Raw genomic sequence first — 24540 nt, forward strand, 5'->3', positions numbered from 1 at the left:
TGTGGCATAAATATATAATGAAATATTATTCAACCTTAAAAAGGAAAACATTGTCATTTTTCACAACATGGGTTAATCTAGAGGACATTATGCTAAGTATAATAAGCCAGGCACACAAAGACAAATATGGTATGATCTCACTTATATGTGGGATATTAAAAAAGTCAAACTCACGGAAGTAGAGGGTGGAATGGTGGTTACCAGCAGCCAGGCCATAGGGAAAATGAGGAGATGTTGCTCAAAGGACACAACGTCTCAGTTACGCAGGATGAGTAAGTTCTGAAGATCTAATATACAGTATGGTAACCATAGTTACTAATTCTGTGTTGTATACTGGAAATTTGCTAAGAGAGTAGACCTTAAATGCTCTCACCACACACAAAAGATAACTTCGTAAGGTGAGGATTAATCAGTTTGATTGTGGTAATCATTTCATAATACCTACATATATCAAAACATCAGATTATACACCATATATCCAATTTTTGTCAACGGTAACTGAATAAAGTTGGAAAAAGGAAAAAGAATAAACACAAAGTAGAAGAAAAAAAAGAATAAAGGTAAGATCAGAAATTAATGATCTAGAAAAAAGTTTAAGTGGTTTATTAAATAGACTAAATAAAGATGTGGCATGAATGGTCAAGAAAAAGGAAAGAAGGCACAAGAAAACAATACTAGGAATGATAATACTCTAGAAACATAAATAATTTAGGATTATGCTCTAGGAATATAATATAGATACAGTAGAGATTTAAAAATAATAAGGCCAGGTACAGTGGCTCATGCCTGTAATCCCAACACTTTGGGTGGCCAAGGCAGGCAGTTAACTTGAAGCCAAGAGTTTGAGACCAGCCTGGTCAAAATGGTGAAACCTTATCTCTACTAAAAATACAACATTTAGCCAGGTGTGAAGACACACGCCTTTAATCCCAGCTACTCAAGAGGCTGAGGCACAAGAATCACTTGAACCAGGGAGGTGGAGGTTGCAGTGACCTGATATCATGCCACTGCCCTCCAGCCTGGGTGATAGAGAGAGAGTCTGTCTCAAAAAATAAAATAAATAAAATAAAAAAATAAATAAAATAAAATAAATCGATCAAATTGAAAAATTCAAAAGAAATGTAAAATTTCTTTTTTAATAAAAGAAAGCTTCCCTGCACTAATTCAAGAAGAAAATATCTCATTAGACATGTAACCAATAAATAAATTGAATCAAAATTATAAGACCTATCACAAAAGAACCACCAGATCCAGATTATTTTATTGGCAATGCCTACCAAAGAGTCAAAGACCAGCTATAAACTGGTTCATGTTTTGAAGAGAGAAAACATTCTTCAACTGTTTATGAGGTTAGGATAACCTTGATTCAAATTCAGATAACACAGCAGATGAAAATTATAGGCCAATCTTATTCATGAATATTGATGAAAAATCTCATGATGATATTACAATCAAACCCATCAATGTATGAAAATATTTCTTAACCAAAGTAAGTTTAACTTTTTAAAAAATCTGTTAATATATTTCCACACATTTATAGATTAATTCAGAAAAACCATGTGATTGTTTCAATAGATGCAGATAAATGATTAAATAATTTCCTGATAAGAATGCTTAACAAAATAAAATAGAAGGAATGTCCTTCGTACAATAAGTCATTTCTACAAAAACAAAACAAAAAAAAACTACACTGAACATCATTCTTTAAAGGGAAATGATATCTTTCCCCAAAGTCAGAAATATGAAGACATTTGGCAAAAGTTTCTAAAGGCTGATATACCACAAGTGAGTGAGAACATGGGACAACGGGACTCTCATACACTGCTGGTGGAGAATATGGCATATTAGAAAGCAATTTGGCAACATCTTGCAAAGTTGATGTTGTGTGTGACCTAAAACCTATTATTAATTCATGCCCTAGAGAAGCGACACTCAAAGTGTGTGCCTCAGACCAGCTGCTATCCACAAACTGTTATCAGAAAATGGAGTATTTTGAGTAATGATGCCCTCAAGAAACTCTTATATATATGAATGGGGAGACATTTACAAAAATGTCACTGCAGAAGTTACTGGCAAAAAAAAAAAAAAAGGAAATAACAAATTTATATTAGCTGGAAAATGGATAAATAAATTATGATATATTCATATAACGGAATACTATACAGCAGTTAAAATCAATAAGCTAGCCCTAGATTCATTAACATTGATATATTTCAAAGAATAATACTGAATATAAAAGACAACTTTAGGACAATATATACAAAATATTATTTACATGAAGACTAAGCACATGTAAAATCATGTCACATTTTAAGGATATCTGCATATCGAGTAAGCAAAGGTATGAAAACATACTTTTATATGACATATATAGAACATGGAATGAGAGACAAACTCAGGGTCTGAAAAGGAAAAGGTAAGACTTGGATTACAGCAGAACTATATGGGGGCTTCAACTATGTATGTTAATTTTTTAAAATGTTGTTAGCAATTACAGAAAAAAAATGTTAAGAGTTGGCTGGGTGCCATGGCCCATGCCTGTAATCTCAGCACGTTGGGAGGCTGAGGCAAGAGGATTGTTGAACCCAGGAGTTCGAGACCAGCCTGGGCAACATAGGGAGACCCTGTTTCTACAAAAATAAAAAATTAATAATGTTAAGAATTGAAATGCCTTCATGATGACTCCATGAGTATGTATTATAGTATTTTTTGTATTTTTTATTTGCTTGAGATCTTTCAAAGTAATTTTTAAGTCACAATTTAGAGAGAATGGATCATAGAGGTTTCACTTCAGACATTAAGAAAGTAAACTATAGAGAAATTAAGAATCTTACCCAAGTTTACACAACTGGTCCTAGAAGCCATGTTTCCTGACCCCCAAACTCCCATACCACACTGACCACTATATGAGAGTCACAGAAGACCCTTAAGAGTCATCTCTCTATTATCTTTGACATCACCATGTAATAACCATTTTCTCTTGGGAAAAAACAGAATTAACAAATTGTCAATTAAACAAGTTACACCAAGATCTGTAGACCTCTCTTCAGAAGACAATATATGCTAAGGGAAAAATAAATACAACTTCAGCATCCCTTGCTCACAGTCCCTTTGTTTGGAGATTTTGCTAGCTTGCTTTCCATGATTCTATTAAACAACAGACAAAACCAATGCCTAAGAATGTACAAGCATGGTGATAAATGTCCCTAGTGAACCTGTCTGAAATAAAGTAAGAAAGTTATGATTACATGTCAACAACAGCCACAGTTTCTGACCCACGGGACATAACAAAGGGGTCAGAACACCTCGGTCTTTGAAGCATACTTCCCCACAGAGTTGGCTGTGGGATATATGCAAACCTTTCCAGGTCTGCTTCTGATATAAATTGTGAGTCGCACCACTCTCGGAGATCCAGACTTCTCAGAATATAAAAATCTCTCTCAAAGGGAAGCCTGAAAGCATGGCAAGAAATATCTGAATTATGCCTATACTTGTTTGAATAGAGCAATAAAAGCCCTTTGCACTCTGTCTTTTTGTTATATTATGATTTAAAAATGTTTAAGACCCAGCCTAACCAGAGAAGGCAGCTCTTGACCTACTATAAGACAATGAGATTAGTTGCACTGGTTAAGGCACACTATTACCCTAGCAGTGGGGGTGCAGGGTGGGCATACAATACCTTTCTTCCAGAATCTTCTGGAATTTGATTCGCATCAGTTTGCCCTGTGCTCTGGCTTGGAACAATGTGAAGACTTTAGATAGTCTCTCATCTCTCATTGCTTCCAGTTGACCCAGAAACCCAGCTTTAAAAAACACCTAAAAGAAAAGTCAGATGTTAGCTCCACTCATAATGGGTATTCAGCAAATGTTTATTGAATGATCCTGTGAGCAACTGTTGTGTTCCTAGGGATAAATGTATCAATTCCATTTCTTGTAAGTTTTATTTAATGTGTAAAATCTACACCCTAGAAAGTTTGATTTTATAAATCTAAAATGTGAAAAAAAACCATGTTATTAAATCATGTGGTTCTATTGTTTGCTTAAGAATGTAAACTATTCTTCCCTTTATCTATTAATAATGTCTCAATTGTTCAGGGAGCCTGGTTTAAGTTTTAAGGTGGGTTCAGGCCTGCAGTGCTCCAAAGGACCAGGTAGCGTTCTGCAAACATTTTCTGTATGAATCAGAGAGTAAATATTTTTAGGCTTTATGGACTACATACAATCTCTTTAGGATATTCTTGTCTTTTAAACAATTCATGAACCATCTAAAACCATTTTTAGCTAGTGGACAATATATTAAAAATAGGACCAGGCTCTTGGGCCGTAGTTTGCTGACGTCTGTTCTAGAGTAAGGCACTTTTGTCTAAGGCATCAAATAATCCACAAAAATATTTTTTCAAGAATCATTACTAACAAACAAGGTGAAATGAGTGTGGTGCCTAAGGCACACATTTTATGGAGGCACTAAGTGTGAGAGTGCCCTGAGAGTGTGTGCCTCTCAACCTCACTTGCTCAACCCTGAGAATGAAAGCCTCTTTGAAATTTGTGCCTTAGGAGCTTCACTTGCCTCATGTCAGTCTTGGCCCAGAGGAGTAGTATACAGCAAAAATAACTAAACACACAAGGAAGGAAGGCATCATCAGTGAAAATCGGCAGAAACAATAAACAGCAGAAACTGATTCCCAAGTACTCAAAATGTGGGAGCCAGCGTTTTATAACCATATACTACAGAATTCTAATTCTATGAGGCCTTTATCCTGAATTTTCCAACTCTCCTTCAAACAATTTGTTCCTTATATCGATGTCATTATGAACAAACTGACGTTGACTGCCAGATAAGACCAAATCTATTGATTAGTTAGAAGTTTCCCAAAATATGTGAATCCCAAGCTCATCTAAGATGAAGTAGAATTTAGGGAATCACATTTAAGGCAATTGGTTTTGGATTAATTTTTTTAATAGTGGGTTACCTTTGAAGTTTTAAATTACTCAGAGAAATTAGTCCCTAAAAGAATACTGTCCCTAAAAGAATATTGCGGATGAATCAGTTCACACATAGATAAGCCATTAGCTCTAGGAAATCAATTCACCTTTTTCCAGCTCTGATATATACACATTTTCTCACAACACCAGGTTGATTCAGTATTTTATATCTTGGCACAAATTTGCTTAGATGACTAATTATAAAAATGTAAATGTAGTCAAAACTGAGGTTTAAAAAACATTGAATATTTTTCTCAAACAGCACTGAAGTTTTCACCTTCAACTAAGATCTATTTGTGTTATTTATGGTCATGACAGCTGAAGAATGCCTTATAATTGAGCATTCACAGGTATTTTAAGATACACACTCTTCCCCCCATTCGTCTCCAAATGCATTCTTTGCAGTTTTCTGGTTACCTTAGTGATTCCAAATCGGTACTGGGTATGGTCTATCTTCAAGGAGCCAAGTAATTCTTCAGCTGCTTTTCTGCTGCTCACAAACTTGCTTTTTGGAAAGGTCCTTGGATTCAGAATGCAGTACCTAATTTAAAATAAAGAAAAAATCCTGGGGTTGGGAAATCATATTATTCAAATAAAGACTAATCTAGACAAATGAGGTGAAAGGAGATATAGATTTTTATCTCTGTTATTAATACATTCAATTTTCACAAAATTCTTAGTAACAATAATGAGGGTACAAGCAATAATCCCTTGCATTGGTATAATAGTTTGTACTTTTCATATTGCTTTAGAAGCAACCTCATTTGATTGATTGCTCAATTAGGCAGGGTTGGGATTGGAAGAGGAAAGAGAGGGAGGGAGGAAAGCATAAGTATCTCTACTGTATGGATAAGGAAACTGAAAAGCAGAGACATTAAATGTCTTTTCCAGGATTCCTTCACCCTGTTGGTGAGTTGGTGGAAAACAAGAAATATGCCTCTTAATTCTAAAGCAAGAAATATGCCCCTTTTTACTCTACCAGACTTTGCTCAAATTGACTTGATGACCTATAATTTAAACTTCTAGAATCCAGGAAATAGAAAAGATGCCACTCCTGCCTCCTGCCATATACCCTGCTGGCTTCCTTCCTTTCAGGGGCTTGCTAGTAAAGCCACAGCGTGCTTGGATGGCAGCTACGATTAAGTATACACAACATTTCAGAGACTCAATTCAGCCTCCATATGTTTCTTCTGTATTTATTTCTTCTATATGTGGGTCTATTATCTGTTAATAGAGATTTAAGGATATTACAGTTACATGGATGTTGGATTTAAGGGGAAATAATAATGGAACTCTGTCATCATATATCTTCCCACCACCAAAACACATCGATCTGTAGTCTGGAGGATATCAACCAAACAAACAACGCATGCCTAAACACTCGGAAAGGGAGGAAAACAGAATGAACTGCCTCAGGCTTCTTGGATCCTGGAAGGTATGTTTACCTTTGTTTAAAATCAGCATACTGCAGTCGGTTTGGAAAACCTTCACGGCATATCCTAATCCCTTCCAAGACACCATTACAGCGCAACTGCTGTAGAACCAAGTAAGGGTCCAATATACCTGGAAAAAAAAAAGAGTCATGGTGGATCTGTGCCTGAAAAAAAATTATTGGCCCAGATTTTGTACCAATTGCTGCATCTTGGGTTAAAAGAAAGTCTGAATTGGATAGTTTCCACATGATAGGTCATAGGAGTTCACTCACTTATGGCCTGATAGTACTCACAGTAATCATCCTATTATGTAGGCATCTCCAAATATGATTTCCCTGAAATTCCTTTAAAATGGAACATGCCCCTTAATTCACAGTTAGATGAGATGTTTCTAAGCAAATATTCTTGGAAGGCAAAAAGATTACATTTTTTGCTAGAATGTAAATGGCTGGTCTCACGGTCATTTGCCAACCAAAAACCAGCCAGAAAGGGTGATAAGAACACAAAAGAGAACTGCCTTCTCTGCGCAGGATGGGGAAAGGATAAGAAGAAGGAGGAATAAAAGGAAAGGGGAAGATGGACACAAGCACAACATTCTGTTTACAGTTGTGCTTAGGAAGGACTTGTCCACATGCCAGACTTCATTCTCCCCTTATTTTCATGAGAGTGCCTACGTCCTATTCTGTAGTATAAGCATCCTTCTGCCACCTTCTCGTTCATCAAAAGAAGCTCTACTGTAGCTGTCAGCTGCAATCTCCAATAGAAGCCTTTGAAAAACCATCCAAGAAGCCACTGTCCCTGCCCTCAGAGAGTCTTCTGAAACAAGCCAAGGACCACATCTCCTATCACAAATTTCTACTACGGTATTACATGAAAAATGAAAACAAAAAAGGACTCCATGCCCAAGGTCACAGAAATAAACTTAAATCATATACCCATATTTCTACACTCCAATCCCTTTCACAGACAGAAACAGATAATCTATAAGAAGGCAAAAGTAGGCCGGCACAGCGGCTCATGCCTGTAATCACAGCACTTTCGGAGGCTGAGGCGGGCAGGTCACTTAGGGCCAGAAGTTCAAGACTAGCCTGACCAACTTGGCGAAACCCCGTCTCTACTAAAAATGAAAAAATTAGCCAGGCATGGTAGTACATGCCTGTAGTCCCAGCTACACAGGAAGCTGAGGCACAAGAATTGCTTGAACCCAGGAGGCAGAGGTTGTGGTAAGCCGAGATCGTACAGCTACACTCTAGTCACTACACTCTAGCCTCAGGGACAGAGCAAGATTCTGTCTCAAATTGTTACTTTTTTTAAAAAAGGGGAGATACAGGGAGTAGAATCCTATGACACCTTAACATCAGACTCACTCATTCTCTTTAAGTACATATAAATAACTGTTTTGATTAGATCATGAAGCTTTTCTTACGACTTTGTCTTATGACTTTAAGAAAAAAACCAAACCTGCTGAAATCCAAGTTGACTCCATGGGAAGCAACTCTAATAGGTAACAGAATTGCTTCAAAATAGAACACAGCTAATTAGATTCCTTGCTAGATGGAAGCAGTGTCCCTAGACACATCCAGAAATCCAGCTGATAGGAAACAATGAGGCAAAAACATACAGCCGTGAATGAACATGAAGTGTTTGTATCGCAGAAACTCTAACGGCAACATCATTGTTTTGTATCACACTTTCCCAAAATAGGTCATAGTGTGTCAGGATTGGGGTCTTAATTACAGGTTAGTAAAAATGCAAGATACTAAGGAACCTCAGAAATCAGAACCAGCAACATCTGGCTACATATTATAAAGGTGGTTAGTGCTCTAAAGACTTAGGGCTTGTCATATACACTCCTTGGAGGCCTACAGCCTCCAAACCAAGCTCCAGAGGGGCCTGTAACTCCAAAGAGATGGCTGGGAATCCTCAAGCTCATGAAGTAAGGAAAGCAATCCATGTAGTTATTTTTGGTAAAACCCTTGTTTGGGGAATTGAAAACATTAAAAAAAAAAAAAAAAAAAAAAAATCACCAACATCCACCTATCACATCATCCCCCTACAACTATTCACTGATCAAAATATATCCACTGCCCAGAATTACATAACTATAAAAAAAAAATGCTATTAGAAAGAGGGAAGAAGATGTTGGCATTGGCAAGGAGGACTAGAGGGTGTTCTCAACAATTAGAAATGGATTTAGGAACTGTCTTTCTGGTCAATTTAGATAACTCAGACCAAATAACTTCCTTTATGCTGAAATATCTACCTTAATCCCCTAATTGATTATTCAATTCCCTTTTTATTATAGTTTGCCCTTGTAGACAATGGCATGGGAGCTCATCCATGTTCAGCATAAAATTCAAGGAGGAATTTAAATAGTAATATCAAACATTCTAATGTTGCCCAATTGAGACTGCTCTGTGAAATCCTTCTGTATGTCCATTTCAATGGCAATATTGAGGGGGTTCCAAAGACCTCATTTTTAACATATTTTCATTTTTCTATACAAAATTCTACCCTTATATAAAAGGCACAAATAAATATTTCTTTAAAAGATATTCAATATAGCTAATATCAAATCTATTTCCTAGAGTGAATTACAAAGAAATCTAGTTCTTACCCGGCATTTTATTCACATTGGGATTTATGCATCTCACAAAATGAGGTGCTGTTGATTTCAGATTAGTCATCAATTTATTCAGGTTTTCCTAAAATGGAGACCATAATAAACATAAAATCACTTTGCAAATCACTAAAAACACCAATCCACCTCACAAATGTCTCCAAATCTATCAACTCACTCTCACAGCCAAGATGTATTCTAACAGTAAAATAATGAATTCAACATTCTTTCCTGCTTACCCAATGCACGTTATTTCTTTCCTATGGCAAGTCAATATTTATTTGACAGACATAGTTCAATTGTGAATCATCTCTACCTATTTTGAATTTGATAGCAGTATCAAAGTTATGGCTGGGCAATAAAATGGCTTGAAAAAAGAAATTGTTTCTCAAGTTCTCTCTCTGTGGAAAACCTTTATCTTAGGTTAGATTCTCTAGAAGCCAAACCTGAGATGGGAATTCTGGTTTGAGAGATTTTTAGGGAGTGAAGAAAGCTGGGAACAGTAGGGGAAGAGAAAAGCAGTGACTCAAACTCAGCTTTAGTCTGATCCTTGCAAGCAAGAGCTGTAAACACAAATGCACCAGTTGCACCATAGGTGGTCCCCCTTGAGGCAAGGGAGAGGCTAAAGTCTGGAGAGGAGGGCAGAGAGGCAGCTTAGTTTCCCCTTTCACTAAGTGCAATTCTGACAACTCAGAGTTGTTATGAGCCAATATGCACATCAGCTGGAAGATGGGTGCAGGGATGATAAAGGGGTTGTAGGTGGGAACCAGCAAAAAATAAAGCCCTTAATTATAATAGCATAAACTTCAACTTTTCCAACTTGCTAATTCCTGATACTTTATCCTTATTTGAGGATGTGAAATGTCAAATAAATAATAACACATGCAGATTGTGAGGCAATTAATATATGAATAGATGCAGTTAAAAATTACTTTATGCAGAGATGCAGCTGTTTGGAATGAAGTTCCTTTCTTTCGTTTCTTTTCCCCAAATGGTATAGCTAACAAAAAAAAAAAAAAAAAAAAGATGAAAACATGTAAAAAGCTCATTTTTGTCACATTATCCTACCTCGCTGATGGAAGCATAAATTCATCAGAGTTCTAGAACAATATGGCAATGTCTACCAAAAGCTTCAAAATATGTATGTCTTTTATCACAAAATGTATATTTTTAGTGCTTTTCCTTAAGGATATAATCAGGCAACTGTGCAACAATACTCACTGAAGCATTATTTAGTCACTGCAAAAAAATTAAGCAAAAACAAAGTTAATCCACAAATGCACACCATAGGAGATTAATTTATGAGAGAATATGCATACAGTGAAACACTGTAAGCTTTTAAAATGATGACGTGGATCCATATAACTTATATGGAAAGATTTCTAGGATATTTTTAGAGAAAAAGTTTGTTTACAAAGCCTAAATTTTATATATGATGACCTTCAGTATGTATACATGTTTTTAAGTGCAGCTGTGTTATGGGTGACTATAAACATGAAAAATGTTGGGAGGTGTAAATACCAAAATGTAAATAGTTGGTTAATCTATATGAGGTTACAGGTAATTTTTATGTTCTTTTTTCAGTTTTTCTATATTGTCTGTGTTTTTAGCTACATTCATGTATTTATATTCATGATTTATAAAAAATAATAAGTCTATTTCCATTTTCTTGAAGCAAAAGAACCTGTGCTAGGCCAACCAGCTTTATAAACATTTGAATAATGCTAAGTCACTAAGATGTGCAACCCAGCAACAACAAAATCCATAGGCAAGTTGGACAGAATAGGGTAGCTGTCAATATGGAAAACTAATAAAATATTCTCTGTGCCTGAGTAGCAACTGTGCGGTGGCAGATGTCATGAAGCTTAATCACTAATGTTCTTTTGAAACACCCCAGGTCTCTCAGTGAAACTCTTGACTTCTTTGTACTTCAGTTTTTCCATCCATGAAAAGGGAATATTTCATTAATTTTTAAAAAAGAATTATAACCCTGGTTTAAATTATTTGGATTCCCCAGGAGAAAGTATGGTTATTACTAGCAATTTAAAGTTTGGATCCATCAGAAACTTGGAGGCAAGTATTTTCAGAGGGTGTTTTAGAATTAAAAAAAAAAAAAAAAGGCCATTCTGAACAATTCTTGTCTTTTAGTTCCTAAGAACACAGTACACACCCTGAAGAGTTAGAAGATGATTTCTCCTCTAATTCTCTGCCCAAACCATTCACTGATCTCTTATGATCAGAGAATTACTCAGCTGAGAGTCATAAGCGTATGTGGCTACTATCAAACAGACTTCTCAGAGGTACTTTAGCAGCTATTAGAATCAGGCAAATGTACTGCCTGAACATTAGCCGGGTCCTGACACAATAGCTTCCATCTCTTCTTGAGGCAGGCCCAGAGGATTTCAGGCATGTTCCAGAATTATGTCATCATGTGCTGATAAAGCCAGAAAGTGCTAAATTTTCTCTCCATTCCCTATGTCAGTCAGGAGAACCAATCAGCCTGATAGGGGCTGGGAGTTAACATGCAGCTGGGTGTAAGATAACAGCAGGGTATGTTTGAAAGTGAGAGTACGCACCCCATTTAAAGAACAGTTGGTGTACTGTTGCCATGGGGAAATCAGAACCCAGGCTGGCTAGATTATCTATTTCCCCAGAATTTCCATTTTTCAAAAGAAAACAGAAACTCAAATGTGTATGTGAAATCTGATTTTTTAAATTTGTGTGGACCAAACAAAACGTGTTTGAAGGCCAGTTTCTGCTCAGAGGCTGTCGATCTGTGACTTTTGCTGTAAATTGTGGAGAGCTTCCCTCTGTGTGTAGGTTAGCATTTACTTCAGTGAGGCTGGTGTTAGCAACTTTGGCTCAGTATCTTCAAATCCATCATATGATGGTGCAGAAGTTTTCACTGCATCCTAAATGCAGTGATATGCATTAACTTCTCTTAAGTAGCATCCCTGATTTTACAAATCTACTATATGGCAAAGCCTAGGTAGAAAGATAGGAACACTGTACATATCTTAAAGTGTCATGGTAAGAAATGAGTAAGATAATGTATCTAACAGTACTTTGTAAATTACAAGCTACTAAACAAGATTAGTTGTCAGAATAGAATGCCTGCTAAACAGGTATTTGCTGCATGCTAGAGGCTACAGTTGAGCAAGTCAGACATAATACCTGCCTTCACAAAGCTTTTAATAACCCTAAGTGCACAGAGTGCTGTGAAAGAGAATATTTCAAGATATTTGGGGCAATAACTATATAACTATATATATATATATATATATATGTAACTATATATATGTGTATATATGTATATATATAGTTATATAGTTATTTAGATATTTGGGGCAATAAGTTATTGCCCCAAAATCATTCATCAAAACATGTTTTTTGTTTTCCCTTTGTAGCTAGGTGAAGTGGAAGACAAAAGCAGGCCAGGAACAGACTTCTTGAATCTATCTTAGAGCACTAGTAACATCTCCCTGAAGAATCCCCAGCCTGAAGACAGAAAGACTAATAAGAGAGGACGACTCAGACCACAGGGAGCAGAAACATATCACAGGAAAGAAGCAAGAATTTTTGTAAAAGCTGAGGCAGCCATGGGTTCCATTCTGAGGCTGAAAAATCAAGGAAGATTGTATGACTCACCACTGTCAGTACTCATGTAATTTTCAAAAAGGCTCGCCAGGAGTCTGTTGGAAGACTTCTGAAATACAGCTACCACTGTTTCATTAAGGAGGTCTTTGTTCTTTTCCAGCCAACCACTGATATTATAAGGTACCTTTGGAAAGGCATGCATTTCAGGTAATAAAAAGAAAAAATATTGCATAAGTTAACATAGAAGGCTGTGCATTACCTTTTTTCTCTTCTTCTTTTTTGAGACAGGGTCTCATTCTGTTATCCAGGCTGGAATGCAGTGGTATAGTCACAGTTTGCTGTAGCCTCGACCTCCTGGTCTTAATCAATCCTTCCCCCTCAGCCTCCAGAGTAGCTGGGACTATAGGCACATGCTGCCATGGTTGGCTATTTTTTTTTTTTTTTTTGTATTTTTATTTATTGTGCGTGTGTGGAGATAGTTTCCACATGTTGCTCAGTTTGGTCTCAGACTCCTACGGCCCAAGCAATCCACCCATCTCAGCTTCCCAAAGTGCTGAGATTACAGGGAGCCACCATGCCCAGCCTGTGCATTACTTTTAATAAATCACAAATTATGTGGGTCCTTTACCTTTAAATCAGTTTAAGGTAATAGTACTGAATAACACTCCAAAAGTCCACTGGGCATCCCAAAAAGATTCTCAAGATTCTTATCATTAACATTGTCAAAAGAAAGGAACAGACAGGATGGGAAGAAGGGAGAGAGATAGGGGAAGAAGTAGAAGAGAGGAGAGATAAGAATGGGGAGAGAGAGCAACAGAGAGGAAGGAAGGATTGAATGGTATTTCACCCCATCAGTCCTTTAAAGGCAAGAATGATAAAATAATCCAACTGTCTCTGACACACAGTGAACACTCAAAAAAACCTAGCAATTGCAATGGTATTTTACTGTATATATCATTATAATTAATATGCCAGGATATCAAAGAAGAGAACTATAAACATATCTGTGTACAGCTGGCAGGCCATTTTCAGGTCAAAGTATTATTTTATCCTTTATCAGTTCTCTTTTTGTTCCACCCAGAATCACCATCCAGAAGTAGAAGTGCAGAAAAAGGGGCATATACGCCGGTGAGGAAATGAGGAGAGGTAGCAAGAGTCATCAGAAACCTTTTTTGGCCATAGTTTGGAGACCATTACTTCACGTTGACTATTTCTTTATGGGAGAATAAAAAAATCTTCAATAAAAAGATCAATTGAAATCACTCACTCACACAACGTTAAGTTAAAAGGAAGGACAAATGGGGAGAAACTATGACTTTGATGGTCTCCATGCCTTTCTGAAGCTGCCTTGCTTTGAGTTGAGGTTGACAGAGTCCATTTGGAGATTTTTGACCTCTGTGCACATGGAATGCTATTGTAGTATGGCCATTTCATTTCCTGAGTGCTAAATGGTTACACTACCTTTTTTGTGGAACTGAGATATATTTTGTTCTTCTCTTCATTTAATCTAAACATTACTTAAATATCATCTAAGGGCTTTGGCTGAGCATATTTGAAACAAAATCAAGAAAATTCAAGACCGGGGGTCCGGAGGTAACTCACCACTCCTGCATAATGGACAAGTTCGAAATGAGCTTCAAATTTCTTCTTATCAGGCTTGGGCTTCTGGAGATGAACCGACTTTCCAAAATGGTTGTCAAAGAGTTTGGTCTTGAAAGTCAGGTCTGTAGCCTTAGGAAACATACACTCTTCTTCAAGGATGGAAAAGATGCCCATTGGCTGTTGAAGAGACATAAGAGCAGCAGATTTTTTAAAAAAACACCTGCACTTTCAGTAGGGGGTCAGTATAAATTATTTCGCAGGAACCCAATCAATTGACAAAGGGAAGAATATTCACTGCATAAAACTAGCAATCATCTGTTGGGAACAGGTCCTCCAAAATCTGGCCATAAACTGGCCCCAAAACTGGCCATAAACAAAATCTCTGCAACATTGTGACATGTTCATGATGGCCATAACACCCATGCTGGGAGGTTGTGGGTTTACAAGAATGAGGGCAAGGAACACCTGGCCCACCCAGGGTGGAAAACCGCTTAAAGGCGTTCTTAAACCACAAACAATAGCACAGCGATCTGTGCCTTAAGGACATGCTCCTACTGCAGATAACTAGCTAGACCCACCCCTTTGTTTTGGCCCATACCTTCGTTTCCCATAAAGGATACTTTTAGATAATCTAATATCTACAAAAACAATGCTAATGACTGGCTTGCTGTTAATAAATATGTGGGTAAATCTCTGTTTGGGGCTCTCAGCTCTGAAGGCTGTGAGACCCCTGATTTCCCACTTCAAACTTCTATATTTCTGTGTGTGTGTCTTTAATTCCTCTAGCGCCGCTAGGTTAGGGTCTCCCTGACCAAGCTGGTCTCGGCAATCATCCATTCAACAAATATTAATTAAATATCTGCTACTTAACACGCTTACCAGTACCTGCTGGTGATTGATGCAGCTGTGAGCCACATACACAAAGTGCCTGTCCTCAGGGTGCATATGTTCTAGTAGAGTGGCAGACAATAGGCAAGTAAACAAAGAAATAACTCCAAAAAACAAATGACTTAGTTTCATATAAATGCTCTGAAGAAAACATTCAAAGTAATGAAATAGAGAATGACAGGGGGTAAGGAGGTTTTAGATAGAGTCATTGGGTAAGACACTTCTGAATGAAAACAACAAGCTGAGAAGATCTGTGCACAAGTATTCCAGGCAGAAAAATGAAGAATGCAAAGGCCCCGAGGCCAGAGCCCACTTGGCAAGTCTGAGGTCCTGCCAGAGGCCAGTGTGGGCAGAGAAAAGCTAGCTTGACGGAGTACATGTTAAGAGAGAATATCAAAGAGGTAAGTAAGTAGTAGCTGGATCTCAAAGGCCTTATAGGCCGTAGTAAGACATGTGGCTTTCATTTTAAATGTAATAGGAAGCCTTTGGAGACTCTTTAAATGAAGTGCTGTGATTTGATTTATGCTTAAAGAGGATCATTGATTTAGAAAGTAGGGCTCGTGGGCTCAGTGCTGCCTGCACTCTGTACTGGAAAGCCGGTGAGCTAAGAATGGCTTTTACATTTTTAAAGCGTTTTAAAAAAACAAACAGGTTGAGTGAGGTGGCTCACACCTGTAATCCCAGCACTTTGGGCGGCTGAGGCGGGCAGATCACCTGAGGTCAGGAGTTTGAGACCAGCCTGGCCAATATGGTAAAATCCTGTCTCTATTAAAAATACAAAAATTAGCCCAGAATGGTGGTGTGTGCCTGTAATCCCAGCTACCCAGGAGACTGAGACAGGAAAATCACTTGAACCTGGGAGGCAGAGGTTGCAGAGCCAGATTGGGCCACTGCACTCCAGCCTGGGCAACAGAGAAAGACTCTTGTCTCAAAAAACCAAACAAACAAACAAAAAAAAAATGTTACTGCAAATCTCATGAACTCCATTAGCACACTTTTTCTCTAAAGGACTGTATAGTCTCTCTCAGACCTTTGCTATGCACTTAGTCATTGAAGCACTGAAAGCAGCATGCAACAACCTGTAAACAAAATGAGTGTGGCCATGCTCCCATCAAACTTGATTTACCTAAACAGGCTGCAGGCTAGACTGGGTCCACAAAGTCAGTTTGCTGATCCCTGACCTAGAGTAGTGGTAGTGTTGGAGCTTATGAGAAGTCATTAAAAATAAGATATGCATTGACTTTAGAGCTGAGTGCCAACTTGCTGATGGAGAGAATGTGGTGTGTAGGAAAATGTTATTGCATCATATAGCACATAATTTTTTAAATGCATTTTTTACATTTATTAGACTTACAAATCCTTTACTTGACTGCAAATTTCCTGAAGGCAAAAGCTATTTATAAAAAATGCTTATATTTCTCTACAGCATTCTATACAGAGTCTTATATACAGTAGTGTGGTAAGAGGCCTAAAATTAAGGCCCAACATTATGTGTGCCTTGGCATCTGGGAAAAACCAGGAGGGGCTCAAAAGTTCCCTTTCTGTTGTGCTCCCATGTGTTATGTCCCTTAGCCAAACACTCTCCTTATGGCAGGGACCATGCATAGTGCCTGCTTATCCCTGAGTAATGGGTTTCATTTCTCTATCAGCCCATGAAATTATTCAAACAAGCCTATCGCACCCTCTTGTAGAATTCTACTGTCACGTCACCTATAATTACTACAAAGTCTGCCTCCCACAGCCCCTGCTTTTTCACTTTTTTCTCAGCACAGCCCTCCTGTGGCCCTGCATGGTTCAAGGTGTACCCCCTGCAGGCTGTGAGCATATGTGGCTACTAAAATGCTGGTCTCATCTGTCTAGTGTTGAATGTCACATGTTCAGCCTTTCCCATAAACCTAGGGCAGGATTCCCTCCTTCAGCAAAGGGGTGAAGAGGAAGCAACCAAAACAAATAGTTGCAAAGTAGACTTACTTGTTGGTTTTAAAAAAAGTAAAAGCCTTTGTTTTAAGGCTTATTTCCAATAATACTAGAAGTTCCTGGAATGCCAGGATGATGCCTTCTGGGGTTTGCACATCATAACCCTTATCATAGTAGGCCCTCAGCACAATTCTGCTAAGTAATTAATTGACAGGTGAACCCTGAGACATACAGGTCTAAGTTCTGGGAACTTGACTGCTTTGCTGTGATCAATTATCAAACAAAATGTAAGAGTTGCCAATCAAAAAAAGCATGGAGGTATGTGTTTAAAGAAAATACTCATGTGCATACAAGAAACAACTAGATATTAATATGATTTCATTTTATATTAAAAACACCAAGAATGAACACATCTGAAAAGTTTCCCTTGGGAGGTGATAACACATAATGCCAAGATGCTGCCAGTAGTTAAAATATTTTAGAACTTTCTTTGGGATACCTGATGCTATTAACTACTGACATCAAAAATTCCTATTGTCTGATGGAATATCATTATATATTATTCAGGTCAAGTCAGGCCAATAAAGTAAATAATGTAATCAAACTAGGCAGTGTAGTTTGGACTCAAAAACCAGTGAATGAAAAGCACTGAAGCAAATTTTCTCTTGAGGCTGGTAAAATTCTAAAATCTATCCTAATCCCAATACCGTGAGAAATTTTCCAAAGAGCTAAATTATTGGAAGAAGTATGTTGCCTTCTAGGGTGTTTACACCAAATAGTAAGTTTTTAAATGTATAATTTGGAGAGTATTTATTAAGAAATAATAGGGAAAATCTCTTTACCAATGCCTTATGTATAACCATAAATATGTCATTATATATTAATACTTTAGTATGTAAATTATTAATGCACAAGTTCTAAACAAACTAGAATATTTCAAGTAATAAAATATGAGCAAATCCTATAATAGATTTGTTCACAGCATAAATGTGAAAGGAGGTCACTATAAACTTGAAGACCAAATTAACAATTAAAGTTTGTGTTAGAATACATTTTTTATTTTAGTTTGATATAAACTTTTTTTTTTTTTTTTTGAGACAGAATCTCACTCTGTTGCCCAGGCTGGAGCGCAGCAGTGTGATCTCGGTTTACTACAACCTCCACCTCCCAGGTTCTAGCTATTCTCCTGCCTTAGCCTCCCTAGTAGCTGGGACTACAGGCACCTTTTTGTACAAATATGAAACTTTCATGTAATGAAAATCCTTTTTTCTTATACATATACAGAGATGCATGCTATACAACATTTTATACACATTGATGTGTTTTAGTTCTTTCGAATTTTAAAAACATCCCATGATGCATTTTATTTCAAGGACTGAGTTTGATCATTAATATCTGCTACAAATCTTCTTCAGATAGCCCCAACCAACATAATGGGTCTTTTCAAAATTTAGAATCTTTTCAAGGAAGTCTTTGGTATTTTCATTTGCCTGACCTGGATCCTGTTAAAATTGTTTGTCGAAAACCAAAGACTTATCTTTTCCTTTCATCATCTGGTCAGTAATTTTTTCTCATTTTATTATATCAGTAGAAAATACAACAGGAAATTACATCCATGATGCTAGTGTGTTATTTGGAATAACCAAGACTGGCACAAATGAGGCAACAGACTTCAGATCAACTAAAAATCAGTAACATTCACAGAACTTGTCAGGATCTGAACGTCTATGTCCACGTTCCTGCCTGGAAACAGTATCTTGTGATAATCAAAGTGAGTATATATGATAGGTGACAATTGCCAGGAGCTAAATCTGTCCCTCTGAGGACCTCCAGTTCTTTTGTTTCATTTCTAATCAGACAACTACAGCTTTTATAAGGCCAGAATACATTTACCAGATCATGGTTGGTTCATGCTTATTACTATTTTTAATCAGCTCATGGTTGATTCATTATTATTATTTTTTAATCAGTCTGTCTTTCCCCCAGGAAGTTAACTTGTTATAAAATAAATAAAATCAATGGGATATCTACTCCCGTTGGAAATAATAGTTATTTTCGAAAAGATCTAAAGTCTAATAAATGAAATTGATAGGACACAGATTGATAAAACCTGAGGCTTGCAAAGGACAGGGAAAGGTCAGTTGCCCTAGCTCCTTCCTAGCAGAATTGTTGAGAATCAACTGTGACAGCATAGCTGGAGTTTTCAGGAAATTAAAGGCTTCAGACTGCCCAGATCCATCTTCAAGATTCACCGCAATCCACGATTATGGCGAAGCCCAAGAGGCATGTAACTGCTAACATGCCGCCATGCTTGCTGTCTTGGAGAAAGCCACAGAAAGGACATACATAATTCCCCAGCAAACCCCGCTCATCTTTCCCAGAACATGCAGAAAGATTTCAGAGTATTGGGATATCACCAAATTCAGAAACCGTACACTGCAGCTAATTTACTAATAAACCATGACGTACTGTCATAAATTACTTTAACTGGTACTTGTCCAATTAAATGAACAAACTACATCCTGCAAGGTAGTGGCCTTGAGGATTGATGGCAGTTGTTTGTTTGCATGCTAATTTGCCAAATTTCGTTAAGCTGCTCTGGGTCTACTCATTCACCTTATGTTAATCAGTCAGGCCCTACAGTGCTCATATTTTCAGCTCTGTGTTTTTCCAGTCAAGAGCACGACAATTTTTTAATCTCGACAAGTTTCCTCTCACATTAACAGTGGAGGCCATGCATTAGCAGCAAATGTGCAGTGAAAGCCTGCGTTAGAGATGATGGAGGGGGCCACTGACAAGAGAGTTTCGTTCGGATGCCATGGGTGATGCACACAAACACCATTAAGACAAAATGTGCAGGACTTTCCGCCCCCATTTCCCATCCTCTGATAGAGCCTAAATCCTGACATGGATCAACATAACAGGCAGGGACAATTCTCCCGAAATGAAAATGGACAAGGAGAAAAATATATATTACCTTCTCAATGAGATCTATGCAAGCTTGCAAATCCAGACCAAAGCCAATAGACACCCATTCAATGCTTTCTTTCTTATATTCCTCTTGCTCCAGAACAAACATGTGCCGATTGAAGAATTGTTGTAACTTTTCATTGGTAAAATTAATGCAAAGTTGCTCAAGGCTATTATACTTCAAGGATATGAATAGGTAAGAAGAAGAGATAAAAATAAAATTGAGGTCCACTTTCAAGAACGTCAGGTAAAGAAAAAACCATAACCATTATTATATGATCGGAAATAGACCCAACAAGAAACAAATGCTCAATTAACTCAATTAATTGTAATTTTGAATTGTAATATCATTAAGTGCAATTTTCTAAAGATTATTACAATAACACAGCACTTAATGGTATTAAAATTTAAAATCACAATTAATTCCTTTACCTCTATTTACCTTTATGTAAGACAGAATTAAGAAATCAATAAATACTTAATACCATTAAGTACAACAATAATTACTATTAATTATAGTTCTTCTCCAATCAAGGTAGCCCTTAAGGTATGCACAGAATGATCCTCATGCTTTGACCATATTTTCCCATCTTCAAGTAACATTTTCTAATCTTCTTATAAATGTGCATTGACTTCCTTCTTACCAGATACACTTACCTCAAGGATTTCAAAACCAGTGATGTCAAGAATGCCAGTGAAGAACTGCCTTGACAGCTTGGCATCCAGGGCCCTGTTGATCCGTGCCACCAGCCACTTAAACATCCTTTCATACATTGACTTGGACAGGGCGCCAACAGCACAGGTTACCTAGAAATCACATTGAAAACACTCCTTCATCTGACTGAAGTGTTCGTTTTAATCCTGGGCATTCTCTATCAGCAACCACCTTCTAGTCAAATCAGGAGGTGTTTATTGACCTTCTGTGGTTCCAACATTCTGATGAATACAGTGAGAAAAGGAAGAAAAGAAAGAGAGAGACAGAGAGAGAGAGAGAGAGAGACAGAAAGAAAGAAAGAAAGAAAGAAAGAAAGAAAGAAAGAAAGAAAGAAAGAAAGAAAGAAAGAAAGAAGGAAGGNGAAAGAAAGAAAGAAAGAAAGAAAGAAAGAAAGAAAGAAAGAAAGAAGGAAGGAAGGAAGGAAAGAAAGAGAGAGAGAAAGAGAAAGAAAGAAAGAAGGAAGGAAGGAAAGAAAGAAAGAAAGAAAGAAAGAAAGAAAGAAAGAAAGAAAGAAAGAAAGAAAGAAAGAAAGAAAGAAAAGGAAGGAGAGAGGGAGGGAGGAAGGGAAGGAAGGAAGGAAGGAAGGAAGGAAGGAAGGAAGGAAGGAAGGAAGGAAGGAAGGAAGGAAGGAAGGAAGGAAAAGAGAGAGAAAGAGAGAAAGGGAGAAAGAGGGGAAGGGAGGGAGGAAGAAAGGGAGGGATGGAGGGAGGGAGGGAGGAAGGAAGGGAAGGAAGGAAGGAAAGGAGGGAGGGAGAAGGAAAAGGAGGGAGAGAGGAAGGGAGGAAAAAGGAGGAAAGGAGATGGGTAGGAGAAAGGAGTAAGCTAGCCTGGTGCCTCCTTATGGAAACACAGATGAGAGGAATCACGTTCCTATTATTAAAGGACTAACTATCCCAGGTTATGGTGTGGTAATGTGTCCCAAAGCCTTGCTATTCAAAGTGTGATCCTAAGACAAGCAGCAGCAACACCACCTAAGAGTGTGTTAAAAATGCAGACTCTCAGGCCCAGTCCCAGACCTACTGAATCAGAATCTGTAAGCTAACACAATCCCCAGCTGATTACTATTGACAAAGACTCTCTCCTTGACCGAACTTTAATGAGGATCCTCTGACCCCTCGCCTCCACCTTACCTGTCCTGTCTTCAGCCTCTCTAGCCCAGCTGCAGGAAGAAGTCTGCTAAGTCACTCACCCTTGATCTCTGATTAAGTTCCCCTATCCCCCACCTTTGATGTACATGTTATTGGCCTGCCTTTAGCAAGAATCCTGTTAGGTCAGTTTTAAAAAAATCCTCCTACCCACTGTTAGTAATTTGCCACCCACTGATCCCCTCCCTCTGGTCTTGGGCTATAAATCCCCACTTAACCTTGTACTTGCAGTTGAGCCCAGTATCTCTACCCTGTTGCAATATATCTATTGCAGCAGTCCTGAATGAAGTCTTCCTTACCATTTTAATAAGATTCAGAATATTTGTAATACCATGCGTAATAGTTTGAACATAGTGATATAGTACATTAGAAATTTATAATCCCTAATCCTTGTTCTGCCACTACTGTAGATGCCAATGAATTGTGTAACCTTTGGCAAGTGATCTAACCTTTCTGGAAAGCAGCATCTTCATCTGAAAAACACTCTTAAAGGATCTTCCTAGCCTTAGCTTCCAACTCTTTATTATATTAGTTCCCAGTGTTGCTCTCAACAACCTGGACAGAGAATAGCCATTTGGTGCATCATTCTGACTCAGATTCTCTTGCTGTAAAACTGAGGCTGCCTTTTCCTTCCCTGGAGGGGTGTGGCAAAGGTTCTAAAGTAACCCACTGGGGACAGCGCCAACCTTTGTGCCTGGATGATGTTCTACACATGCAGATCCTGCTTCCATAACTCAATAGCACTGCTGTAGTAGCAGGTTTCTGACATACTCCAAGGAGGAGAGAATTTTAGTTGGCCATTCTCCAAGCCTGGCAACAGAACGTGCTCCAACCACTTAACATTTAAAATAGGCCTATCACATCCATCCTTCTGCCCAGGAGACAGCACGCAGCAGGAGCCAGTTGGTTTCTGGTGGTGATTTAGTTATGAGTCACCCACTCCCTGATCAGTTATCTTGAGTCATTTCCACAGTAATCCATCAGCCGGATGGCATCACAGTTTTTTATTATCAGCATCAAGAGCACACACGTACAAATAAAGCATCAAGAATGATTTTCATCCTCTGTAACACCGAAGAAATCACTCTGTCTATAGCAGTCACTTTGAAACTTTAAAAAGAACATGACTAACTTGCTCACCCCCCTTTAATTCCCTAAATACTTGAGAAGTGGGAGTGGGAGAGATACTGTTAGGTCAGGTGGGGCAAGTGGTAGAGAAACATAGGAAGAAAGCCTGGAGATGTAGGCAGTAGGAGAAATGGATGGTAAACATCTGCTGATGAATTCATGAAACAGATCAATATGTTGCTCACTAATCATTTTCATCATTTTCTGTCCAATGAAGAGGAAATGAGATGGCTAAATCTATACTTCCACTTTTCAGGGGTTAAGTGCACCCATTTCTTAGCTCTTTTTAAAACAACCTCACAGAAGACTTTGGTTACTGGGGGCAATCGTGCATGATAGAAAACAATAGAAAAAAAAATAATGAAGTCAAATAGTTAATTTTTTTTTTTTTTTGAGATACAGTGTTGCTCTGTTGCCCAGGCTGGAGTGCAATGGCACAATCTTGGCTCACTGCAACCTCCACCTCCAAGGTTCAAACGATTCTCTTGCCTCAGCCTCCCAAGTGGCTGGGATTACAGGCACACACCACCACACCTGGCTAATTTTTTTGTATTTTTAGTAGAGACGAGGTTTCACCATGTTGGCCAGGCTGATCTCGAACTCCTGACCTCAGGTGATCCTCCCCTCTCGGCCTCCCAAAGTGCAGGATTACAGGAGTGAGCCACCGAGCCCAGCCAAAAGTTTTAAGTATGTTGATCCCTGCCTTTCTCATCTGTAAAATAATAATAATGAAATATGCGTAGCTCAGGGTTGTTGTGAGATATCCAATGAGACAGGGGATGCAAACTGACAGCACATTTGACACTTAGTTTCCAGTAAATGTTAATCCTCCCTTTTCCACCCCTTTTCTGCTTTTATCACTTCCTCATCCTCACCCCAGTATTTACTTACTAGTTGTGTCGCCTTGAGTGGTTAATCTTTCTAACGGTCACTGTCTGTAGCTGTAAAATGGCAATAATAATATCTACTTTGTAGGCTTTTTATTAGATTAAATGAGATAATCCATGCAAAGCACTTAGCACATCACCTATAGTTAGTACTCAGTGGACATTATTATTATTTTATTATTAATCATAAAGGAACTTATTTCTAGGTGACATAGTTAGAAATATCATGGAATCATGACATACTAGACCTGAAGATCCTTAGTTCTCGATAGGCATATATAGTGGTTTTCACCTTGGGATGGTATCTCCTCAAAGGAGGAATGCATTTGGAAATGCAAGTGGCATTTTCTGGTTGTCACAGTGACTAAGAATGCTACTGGCATTTAGTGACCTGGGGGCCAGGAATCCCAAACATCTACAATGTGCAGGACACTCTCATCCATAAAGAACTGTTCCATCTTAAATGCCAATTACATTGAGAAATACAAAGTTGTTCAGCCACTTCACCGCGGTGCTCAGAGAGATGAAGACAATTAACCAAGGTATCAGAGTTAGTTAGCATTATAGCTAGAACTAAATTTTGTATAGAATGTTAACGCTGCAAAATTTTTTCCCATCTTTTGCAATTGTCATCAACAGAGCATACATGTCTCTA

The 24540-nt window shown here is 38.0% G+C and overlaps 1 protein-coding gene across 1 annotated transcript in view; it reads right to left on the minus strand.

Moving 5' to 3' along the window:
• The window catches only part of MYH15 (myosin heavy chain 15), a 131950-nt gene that overhangs the window by 68119 nt on the left and 39291 nt on the right, over nt 1–24540 (minus strand). The window contains exons 14-22 of the mRNA XM_025375445.1: nt 20668–20817; nt 20018–20188; nt 14236–14412; nt 12685–12817; nt 9969–10036; nt 9034–9121; nt 6429–6546; nt 5401–5524; nt 3680–3816 (exon numbers count right to left, since the gene is read on the minus strand). Coding sequence (XP_025231230.1) covers nt 3680–3816; nt 5401–5524; nt 6429–6546; nt 9034–9121; nt 9969–10036; nt 12685–12817; nt 14236–14412; nt 20018–20188; nt 20668–20817 — 1166 coding nt within the window. The remainder of the gene's footprint in view (nt 1–3679; nt 3817–5400; nt 5525–6428; nt 6547–9033; nt 9122–9968; nt 10037–12684; nt 12818–14235; nt 14413–20017; nt 20189–20667; nt 20818–24540) is intronic.

This window comes from Theropithecus gelada, chromosome 2, assembly GCF_003255815.1.
Source record: "Theropithecus gelada isolate Dixy chromosome 2, Tgel_1.0, whole genome shotgun sequence".
NCBI classification, from domain to species: Eukaryota; Metazoa; Chordata; class Mammalia; order Primates; family Cercopithecidae; genus Theropithecus; species Theropithecus gelada.